Consider the following 11,033-nt stretch of genomic DNA (forward strand, 5'->3'; position numbering starts at 1 on the left):
TTCCACACCAGGCTCACCTGAGAATAGGCCTCTAGTCTGTTCTGTTTCCACCATCCAGGCCTCCTTCCCTTGCTCTAGTAGAGAGACTAAATCTGGCTTAGAAACATAAGATCCTGTTTAAGTGAAAAGAGACAGGTTTCATTATATGCTTAAGATTTTTTAAAATTATTTATTTAATTTTACTTGCTATTATTATTATTATTATAATTTGACCAAAGAGACAGAGGGGAAGTGAGAAAGCAAGCTGCCAGGTCCAGGACTTGAACTGCAGCCAGCCATGTGAGAGTTCAGCATCTTAACCTCCATGCCACCTGCCAGCCCCTAAAGATTTCTAAATGGAGGAACCAGTTCCTTTGTTTGAGAGAAAGTTGTTATTATAGGAAAAACAGAGAATAAGTGAAGAAGAGCTGGAAGATACCAAAGATGATTCTTCCAGAGTAATGCCAACCAAGGTTCAGCCCCACAAAGGGTCAATCTTAGGAACTGGGAGCAGAAGTTCAGCCCAGCACTTCACGAGGCCTACCCGCCCTCTTCTATAATTCAGACTGAGGTCTGCGAAGGGGTCTCCTGAAGATAAACGCAAAACTAGGAGAGCACCATTCTTACCTACAGATCCCAGGTCATCGTGCTTCTTCCACATCACGTTCTTTCGGAAAATCCTCTGGGCAGGGTCTAGCTGCTGGGAGAAGCTGACGGCCATATTTGTGATGGCTACCAAGCCCTGAAATGACACAAACGCATTCCTGACCACATCATACTTGCGAGTCTGTGTAATCCTGGTGGGTGAGCTGTATCCATACTCTGTGAAGGGGGCATTCTGTCTGAAGACATGTAACTTAGGTTTGGAATAATCCATGTCCCATAATGTTGTCTTTTTTTTTTTTTTATGAGGTATTTTTTGCTATAGGGCACGTGCGTTCGCCATAAAGACAGAGAGACAGAAAATGAGAAATCACCCCCGGGGGGGATGGCCACACCGCAATCCCTTCTCTTCCATTCCCCTTTTGGGATCTTGGGCACGCATGTACATGTGCCCGGCATGAATTTAAGCCACCAGGTCCGGGACTCGAACTGCGGTCGACTACATGGGAGTCCAGTGACATATTTATTATGCCAAGTGCTAGTCCCCATGCCCCATAATGACTGGGCTTGGTTATACCATTATGTTTGGGGAAAATGAGAAAAATGAGATGATTAGTTTCTGCTGAGTAGAAATTATAGTTTTTTAGAGGAGAATGAACTTATACAGAGTATAAATAGTTTGTTTTGTTTTGTTTTGTTTTGTTTTTAAGAGAGATTTTTGCGACCACCAGGTGGCATAACGGTTATGTCACTGGACTCCCAATAGTTGACTGCAGTTCAAATTCTGGACCCGACAGCTTTAAAACTCCCTCTGGATGCATGAACATGTGTGCCCAAATTTCGAGAGAAGACTGGAGGAAGAGGGATTGCAGTGTGGCCATCCCCTCTGGGGGTGATTTCTCACTTTGTATCTCTCTGTCTGTCACTCTCTGTCTGGTGAGCATGTGTGTCCTACAGCAAAAATCTTTTTTTTTTGAGAGAGAGATTTTTGCTGTAAGGTGTGTGAGGGAGATAGAGAGACAGAAAGCAAGAAATCACCCCCAAAGGGGGATGGCCACACTGCAATACCTTTCCCTCCATTCTCCTCTTAGGATTTTGGGCATGCACGTACAAAAGCCTGTGTGAGTTGGAAGCCACCAGGTCTGGGACTCGAACCATGGCTGACTACATGGGAGTCCAGCAAAGCAACCACACCATCTGCTGGTCCCCACAGTATAAATTTTTTTTTAAAGATTTATTTATTTATTTACTTTTTTTTTTTTTTTAATTTCACCCATGAGGGAGAGTGAGTGAGTGAGAAAGCAAGCCGCCAGGTCCAGAACTCAAACTATAGTCGGCCATGGGGGAGTCCAATGCCCTTAATCACCATGGCACCTACCGGCCCCTAGGGTATAATTTTTTTTTAATTATTATTTTATTTAACTTTATTTATTTATGTATTTATTTATTTAAATTTGACCATAGAGGGGCAGAGTGAGAAAGAGAGCGGGAGGGCAAGTGAGAAATGGGACTTGAACCGTGGTTGGCCATGTGTGAGTCCAGCGCCCCCAACCAACACACCACCTGCTGGCCCTGGGTATAAGTTTTTAAATGCTGACTGAAAGCTTTCCTAGATTCAATACTCATTATTCAATTAATACTCAGAGGGGCCAGCAAGTGGCATGGTGATTGAGGTACTGGACTCCCACATGGCCAACTGCAGTTCAAGTCCTGGACCTGGAGGCTTGCTTTCTCACTTTTTTCTTCTCTTTCTCTGTCTCTGGTAAGCACATGTGTCCTATAGTCAATTAAGAAATAATAATAAATAAAATTCAATAAATATTGGGTTGTTAGAAAAGTCATAACATGTTTTTGTGTAGAAAAATATGTCATAACTTTTCCAACCTTTTTTTTAAAAAAAAAAAGATTTTTGCTACAGGGCATGTGTGCTCAGGGGAGACAGGGAGAAAGCAAGAACTCACCCCCCAGGGGTAACGGCCATGCCACAGCCCTTCTCTGTCCCTTTCTTTTCAGGATTTGGGTCCAGGACTTGAACTTACAGCCAACTATGTGGAAGTTCAGTGCCTTAAACTCTCTGCCACCTGCTGGCCCAAACCCAATCATTCTTAATTAATAAACAAATAAACAAACAAATACCCAGAGTTTTTCTCCTGAGTGAAATCTTTGATGGTAAAGATAGGTCAAGATCCTTCTAAAAGTCTTCTCACACTCATTACACAAGTCAAACATTTTAAGCTAAACAGATTTGTTTATAATTAATCACAACTCAGTTCTCTGTCCCCCACCCCAGGTTTTTTTTTGGTTTTTTGTTTTGTTTTGTTTTTGTTTTTGTTTTTGTTTTTTTCAGATTTTTGCTACAGGGTATATGCCCTCACTAGAGAGAGACAGAAGAAAGGAATTTGAGAAATGACTCCCCAGAGGAGATGGCCACGTCACAATTCCTTCTCCTCCTTTCTCCTCTTGGAATTTTGGGCACACATGTGCATAAGCATGCCCAGTGTGTTTTGCAGGCTGCCGGGTCTGGGACTCAAACTGCAGAGTAGGCTATGTGGGATCCAGTGCATTAACCACATGCTGGTCCCACTCACCCCACTTTTCTTGTGGCATCAAGGTCATGGACTTTCTTCTGGGGACATCATCTATAACAAGTACTGTATTCAGGTGGGACTGTCTCCCACAGTCACTGCAGTCATGGTCTCTTTCCTCAAGGTCTTCTGTATGAGGGATATTTTCTCTTGCCTGAATCTCCTTACTTACCGGCTGTGTCTCAAGCAGAGCATCGTAATCCCAGTTTTCCCCTAATAAGGAGTACTCCAGACTACAGTTTGTCAGTTTCTCTGTGATCACTGCCTGGGATAACTTTTCTTCACAGAGGTCCTTCTTTGGAGGTACCTCCTTGGTCTCCTGCATGGCCTTCAAGTCTGAAAGATATTAGAGAAGTGAATCTCTTTTATCATGTGCTCAAGTAAATGAAAAAATCCTATTGTTCTGGAAGCTTTTTTACCTGACCTACTCTATTTGATCAGCCTTACGTCCCTACATTCGTGTGGCTAAGGATACAGCACAAACTCTCCCACATAAATGCTGAACGAGTAGTACACACTATGTTTTTGGTAGAACACTGAAAATCAAAAGATCAGAGAGCTCGCAAGATTAAAATCTAAGATGAACATGTTATCAATATAAACAGCAGCAGAGGCTACAGCAGAAAACTGCTATATGATCCTTTATTTTCAGCTTTATGAAATAAAACTCCCTTTGACTTTCTCTATTTTATGTCACAAAAAGTCCACCTCTAGTTCTGCATGCCTCGTTTTTTGTTCAATGCTAATAAAAGTCCACATCCTACTTATAAAAATACAAGTCTTCATGATTAACTAGAGCCTCAACGAGAGATGAAGGATCTATAGGAGAACAAAACAGCTCCATTTCAAAATAACTAGTCCAAAGAATGTAATTTAGTGTGATGGTAAGTTGAAAACTTTCACAAAAATGTTATTTTTGTTCTCCTACACAATGTAATGACCCATGCAAGTTGATAGAACCATGAGCAACCTGTCCTGTTTTGTTAATACAAACTTTTCCTTTGAAGTATAATAAAATTCCCAATTCTTCAGAAATTATCATTTCCTATTTTAATAATAAAATTTCCGAAAGTAATCTATGATTCTAATTTCTTCTCCTTTTTTTTTTAAAATATATTTATTTCTCCCATGAGACAGAGAGAGAGGAGAAAGAGACCCCTAGTGGGGTCTCTGTACCACGAGCCATCCCAGATCATGGTTATGCTCGCACATATCTGGTGCGCTCAGGCAGGTCCCAGAAGGCGAAACCAGGACCTTTCCCTGTAGGTCCAGTTGCATTACCACTGTACCACCATCTGTCCCAAGATTCCTTCTCTTACTTGATAATCTGCTGTTCCAGAAATAATGCTGTGGTTGAAATCTCTGCATTTCCAAATAGTGTAAACATCACCACAATATCTGAAAGAATATCCCATCAAATCTGAATCAGTGTTCTTTTCTTCTGAGAGCCAATAGCCCAACTGCATACCCTGTCTGACTAAGTTCACTTGGACTCCAAATCTTTTCCAGCCCAAACCAAACTAATGTCCTAATCTACCAGTTCCTTTCTTCTAGTTCTTTTTTTCTTTTTAAGAATTATTTTAGCTTTAAAAAAATAATTATTTACTTAATTTTATTTATTTGCTCATTTATTTATATTTTTAATTTTTTTGGAGAGCTTTTTGCTATAGGGTGCATGCACTTGCCAGAAAGACAGAGACAGAGAGAAAGAAAGCGAGAAATCATCCCCCAGGAGGGATAGCCACACCGCAATCTCTTCTCCTCCAGTCTCCTTTCAGGATCTTGGGCACGCACGCACATGTGCCCGGCATGAGTTTAAGCCATTGGGTGCGGGACTCAAACCGTGGTTGACTACATGGGAGTCCAGTGACTTAGCCATTATGCCATCTGCTGGTCCCTCGCTCATTTATTTTTTAATTTGACCAGAGAGAGTCAGGGAGAGAGGGGGCAAGTGAGCAAGCAAGCTACCAGGTCCGAGACTTGAACTATGGGTAGGCCATGTGGGAGTGTTCAATGCCTCAACCACCACACAACCTACTGGTCCCCTATTTAAACCTTTTTTTAATTATTATTATTATTATTATTACTTTCCAATTTGACCAGAGAGAGAAAGAGGGAAGTGAGAAAGGAAGTCACCAGGTCTAGGATTCGAACCATGGCAGGCCAAGTGGGAGTCCAGCACCTTTAACCAACCACACCATCTGCCGGCCCCCCTTTCTTCTAGTTCTAACGTTTCTGTTCAAGGCTCTAGCTTCATCCCTTGTTTCCCTAGCTTAAAACGGGAACGATCTTTCTCTTCCTCTTATGTCCCCATTTACATTTAGCACACAACAATAGTTTCTAGTTCATTTGAGTTACATAGAGACATGCCTCATCTCCCTTATAGGATGGTTTATTCTCTAATGGTTTGAGCTTCTCTCACCAAGCAGCACTCAATCGCCTTGTTCAAATTAAAAGATAAGAGGCCTTGGAGGCTGGCAGGTAGTGTGGTGGTTAAAGGTGTTGGTTTCCTACATGGCGGACTGCGGTTTGAGTCTCAGACCTGGCAGCTTGCTTTCTCACTTTTCCTTTCTCTCTCTGTGCCTCTGTCTGGTCAAATAAAAACATAATAACAACGACAAATGGAAATAAATAAATAAATATTTTTAAAAATAAAAAAGGTTAGGGGCCAGCAGGTGGCATGGTGGTTAAGGGTGCTGGACTCCCACATAGCTGACCCTTCCTTCCTCACCTTCCTTCTCTCTCTCTCTTTCTGGAAACATTAAAACAATAATAATAAATAAACTTAAATAATTCCTTTTAAAAAAGTAATTATTTTATTTAACTTATTTATTTATTTTAATTTGACTAGAGAGGGACAAAGAGAGAAGAAGAGAGAAAGCAAGCCACCAGGTCCGGGACTCCAACTACAGTCAGCCATGTGGGAGTCCAGCGACCACACCACCTGCCAGTCCCAAAATAAAATAATTCTTAAAAAAAAATTTAATTAAAAAGGTAAGTCCAGAAAAGCAGTCATTTAATCAAGACAATACAGTACACATGACTTCAAAAATCACAAAAGATGTTTTAAGAAATAGACATGATTTCCATCAGTCTGAGAGATGAAGAGGAGGAGCTAGGAAACAATGGGGTCTGGGAAGAGGGAAGTAAGTTATCTTAGAGGAAGAGGAGCAAAGCTGGAGAGAAGACACAGGGCAGAATGCAAAAGCGGGGAGGCCCCACTGAAGAGGTCTCAACTTTCCCCTCCAGGCCCGGAGGCTTAGGAAAAGTCTGCTGAAGACAACAGGTGTCTGAGGCGGCCACGCTGTGACTGGCATGGCTGCACCACTCACCTGAGCCCCGGCCTCTCGTCATCATTTTCTTCAACATCCAGGGCTCCCTTCCTTGCTCCAAAGAGGAGATCATGTCAGGCTTAGAGACACAAAGTCCTAGATGTGTAAAAAGAAACATGAGGCAGTCATGCTGTGGATCTGTCCAGACTAGACAGGTAGCCTCCAGGGTTTGAGGGAAGAAGGGACAGGAGGGATAGGGCCCGCAGGTGGCGTGGTGGTTAAGGCGGCTGGACTCCCACATGGCCGACCACGGTTCGAGTCTCAGACCTGGCAGCTTGCTTTCTCACTTTCCTTCTCTCTCATTGTCTCTCCCTGGTCAACTTCCAAAAATAACTAACTTAATTAATTAATCAATGACAATAATTTAAAGAAAAGGAGGAGGGACAGGAGGGAGAAGGGGCAGGGAACAGCCTTACCCAGTGATGCCAGGTTCCTGTAGTTCTCCAACATCACCTTCCTGTACAGATGCCTCTGAATGGGGCTCAGCCACTCCCACTCCTCCTGGGAAAAATCTACAGCCACATCCCCAAATGTCACCAAGCCCTGAAATGACATAACCACGTTCTTGCTAACCCAGTGCTCACGCCCCACGTGACTGAGAGATTGTTACAGGATAAAAGGTGTCCCTCCCTGAATTCCTGTGTTCAAGTCCTAACCCCCAACACTTCTGAATGTGAAGGAATGTGAAGCACTACAGAGGTGGTTCGAGGTGAATGAGGTCATGCGAAGAGACCCCACTGCAGTCTGACCGGTGTCCTCGTGAGAAGAGGAAGAGACATCAGAGATGTGCGTGCACAGTGAAAAAGCCACACGGGGCCATCGGGAGAGGACGGCCCTCCGCGAGCCAAGGAGAGACCAAACCTACAGCACCTTGGTCTCAGACATCCAGCTCCCAGAGCTGTAAGAAAAGGACTTTCTGTTGTTTATGAGGCACCCAGAATTTCTTACAACAGCCCAAGCTGACTATGATGGTGTCCAAGGATTACTTTGTCTTCATCTCAGGTAAGAGATCTCATACTCAATGATTTGGAAATCTAGTTAATTATTGGACAACTGGACACATTCTATCATAATCTCCAGCAAAAAGTGAAAAAAAAAAAAAAAGAGACAGCCCCTGCCCTAGGAGACCCTGCAGTTTTGTGGAGGTAACAGCTGGCCCAGAAAAGAACAGTATCTGGGACCAACAGTTGGTGTAAAGGCTATGTCACTAGACTCCCAGAGAGCCGACCATGGTTTGAGTCCCGGACCTGGTGGCTTAAACTCATGCCACACGCGTGTGCGTGCGTGCCCAAGATCCTAAGAGGAGAATGGAAGAGAAGGGATTGTGGTGTGGCCATCCTCCCGGGGGGTGATTTCTCACCTTCTATCTCTCTGTCTCTGTCTTTCTGGCAAGCGCATGCATGCTATGGCAAAAAACCTCTCCAGAAAAGAACAGTACCTGAAAACAATTCATTAATAATAACTAATGAAGACTAAATTGTTCTACACACAACAGGCCCAGAACTTTGTTCACTGCGGGGATATCTGAGCAGCCTAGAGCAGCACAGAAATGGGAAGGGTGAACATGGCTAACCCCCTAAATGAGGTGCAAGGGTCTCTACCTTTGCCTTTAGTGTTCACCAGATGTTCACTAAAACACACACAGGACCCGGCCCCAGGGTACAGTGGTTAAGCCCTGTGCCTTGGGAACTGGACTCCACATGGCTGACTTAGCAGCTTGAAAAACATGCTTGGGTATGTGTGCATGAATGTCCAAACTGCTGATAGGAGGGATAGTCCCACAGTCTAGTGGTTAAAGTAGCAGACTCCGATATGGTCAACTGATTCAAACCCCAGCCCTGGCAGCTTGAAAAACATGCTGGGCACATGTACATGCATGCCTAAAATTCCAAAAGGATGGAGAAATAGAGAAGGAATGGCAGCATGACCACGCTCCACTGGGGAGTGCTCTCTCACCTTCTCTTTCTCTGTCTCTCTGTCCAGTACATGTGCCCTCCGGCAAGGAGGGAGAAATGGAAGAAAGGACTTGTGGTGTGACCAGGCCCCACTGGAGGGGTGTTTTCTCTCTCCCTCTTTCTCTGACAAGCACACGCAACCTCTGACAATATGAAAAACAAAATAAAAAAGACGAACATACAGGCCCAGTTGCAGTGGAACAGGTGACACTGTGACGTGATACCTCAGCCACAGAGGAGGCCCAGGTTTGGGTCCTGAGCCAATCTGCACATGCCAAGTGCACCTGTGATCCTGGATGGCTCCCAGAGGATCGCAGGAGGGTGAGATTCTGTCAACGGTAACTGTGTGGTGCACATTTACGCATGTACATGTACATATCTCTCTCTCTCTTTCTGTAGTAAGAATGAAAAACTATAATGTTTTTAATTAATAAAATTCATTAAAGAACCAAGGGGCCATGTCAGAGAAGCCCGGGAGTGTCGGGAGGTACTGTGAACATGCTGACGAATGTGCTTGGCCTGAGCAGAATTCTCCTGCTTGTGCGCTGCTGGCGGACATCTGCATGTGTCCACACAGTCCACTGTCTGGAACACTTACGTCCTTCAAACCCCAATCTTGGGAGTTATGCCTGATAGAAGGCAGATTTAAGTAATCAGAGCTGTGGGAATTCCAACGCATACACTCAAATCAACAAGCAAAACAGTTGGACTACCCCAAAGGCCACCAACTCCGAAACCTCAGTTAGTGACTGAACCCAGCGACCTCAGTTCTGCCACTGGAAAATGGAAAAATCAACCACATACCAAGATACCACATACACAGCACGCAGGGCACGATGTATGTGCTAAAGGAATGTGGGCTATGACGCTGACAGTCTCAACCCTCACCTGTACTAATGCTGCCTCCCATCGTGTTGCTGTCATCCCTGGATTGTCCCCTTGACAATATTTGGGGGCAGTGTCCATCAGTTCCCATTTTTGTATTTTGCACAGATATGGCCCCATACCTGAACTCCTGACCACCTCACCTCTGCTTGGAGCCTGGTGAACTTGATTAATAGAAGTCCCTTGCTTAGCCTCATGCTCCATTCAGGTAAACCAACTCAACCTGTCAAAAGGAACTCATCTGGGATCAGCAGTTGGCGTAATGGTTATGTTGCTGGGCTCCTACGTAGTCAACCATAGTTCGAGTCCTGGACCCAGTGGCTTAAACTCACATCAGGCACGTGTGTGTGCGTGCCCAAGATCCCGAGAGGAGAATGGAGGAGAAGGGATTGTGGTGTGGCCATCCCCCCTGGGCGTGATTTCTCGCTTTCTGTCTGTCTGTCTCTGTCTCTCTGGTGAACACACACGCCCTATAGCAAAAACCTCTCCAAAAGAAACTCATTTCTGGACCCCAAGAAACGTTCTAACTCAAGGCCCTCCTCTCTCTCTCGCTCTACCAGGCATGATGACCTCTTCTGTAGTAACCTTAATCTTTTTGCCAGTTCAATCTGAGTGTAATTCTTTTTTATTTTCTTTTCTTTTGGGGGGGGAGAGATTTGTTTATTTATTTATTTATTGCTATAGGGCGCGTGTGCTCACCAGACAGACAGAGAGACAAAAAGCGAGAAATCACCCCCCCCGGGGGGATGGCCACACCACAATCCCTTCTCCTCCATTCTCCTCTCAGGATCCTGGGCATGCATGCACACGCACCCGGCATGAGTTTAAGCCACCGGGTCTGGGACTCGAACCGCGGTCAACTATGTGGGAGTCCAGCAACATAGCCATTATGCTAACCACTGGTCCCACTGAGTGTAATTCTTGATAGAGAAATCTCCCAAGCTTAAAACTGAAAGACTCCAGGACCAACAGATGGCATAATGGCTACATGGTTAGACTCCCACATAGTCGACTGTGATCTGAGTCCCAGACCCAGTGGCTTAAAACTAACACTGGGCCTATGTGCACGCATGCCCGAAATTCTGAGAGGAGAGTGGACGGGAAGAGACCGCGACATGGCCATCCCCCCGTGGGTCAGGGTGATTCCTTGCTTTCTGTGTCTGTGTCCCTCCAGCAACCATATGCACCTATAGCAAAAATCTCTCTCTCAAAAGAAGCAAAACAAAAACAAAACTGAAAGGCCCCATATACTGTAAACCACCTAATACTGCAAGAAAGCATCAAGAAATGCTTAATGACCTGGAGCAAAATCACAATAATGTGCCTGCTTGAGCAAGCCAGTCTGAAACAAATGGTGGTAGCTCTCAACAACAGTAAGCTGAGGCATCTAGGCAGACAAACTCATTTGCTGGCTGAATTTTTTTGTTTGTGTGTTTAAAGTCTCTCTCCAGGTTACAATCTTCCTGCCTCAAGTCCTCCGAGTCACTGGGATTACACACACACAACATCACATCCAGCCTTTAGGTTGGACAGAGAATTGAACCTGGGTATCCCATGTGGTCACAGCTATGGAGCACAGTGTCTTAGCAGCATGTCCACTGCAGCTGGACCCTGGCTAAGTAAATCAAGTTTGTGTTAGTTCTTTCTTATCATTTCGTAGGAAGAGGGTTTCTGTAATTGTAGTGTGCTTTGAA

General features: G+C 44.5%; 1 protein-coding gene across 13 annotated transcripts in view; it reads right to left on the minus strand.

Annotated features, from left to right (window-relative positions):
• The window catches only part of ZFP28 (ZFP28 zinc finger protein), a 55,221-nt gene that overhangs the window by 38,096 nt on the left and 6,092 nt on the right, over nucleotides 1-11,033 (minus strand). For 5 of the 13 annotated variants that reach the window (XR_003547552.1, XM_006166769.3, XM_027767590.1 and 2 more), the window contains exons 2-5: nucleotides 6,916-7,042; nucleotides 6,500-6,595; nucleotides 3,340-3,503; nucleotides 607-721 (exon numbers count right to left, since the gene is read on the minus strand). Coding sequence is in view for 10 of the 13 variants with exons in the window: in XM_006166769.3 (XP_006166831.1) it covers nucleotides 607-721; nucleotides 3,340-3,503; nucleotides 6,500-6,595; nucleotides 6,916-7,042 (502 nt within the window). In the remaining 3 variants the exon portion in view is untranslated. Of the gene's footprint in view, nucleotides 1-17; nucleotides 114-606; nucleotides 722-3,339; nucleotides 3,504-4,486; nucleotides 4,566-6,499; nucleotides 6,596-6,915; nucleotides 7,677-11,033 lie in introns of those variants that run through there. The other 8 variants (XR_001369613.2, XM_006166772.3, XM_014583500.2 and 5 more) reach the window with 5 other exon arrangements.

Source organism: Tupaia chinensis, unplaced genomic scaffold, assembly GCF_000334495.1.
Source record: "Tupaia chinensis unplaced genomic scaffold, TupChi_1.0 Scaffold144336_1, whole genome shotgun sequence".
NCBI lineage: Eukaryota > Metazoa > Chordata > Mammalia > Scandentia > Tupaiidae > Tupaia > Tupaia belangeri.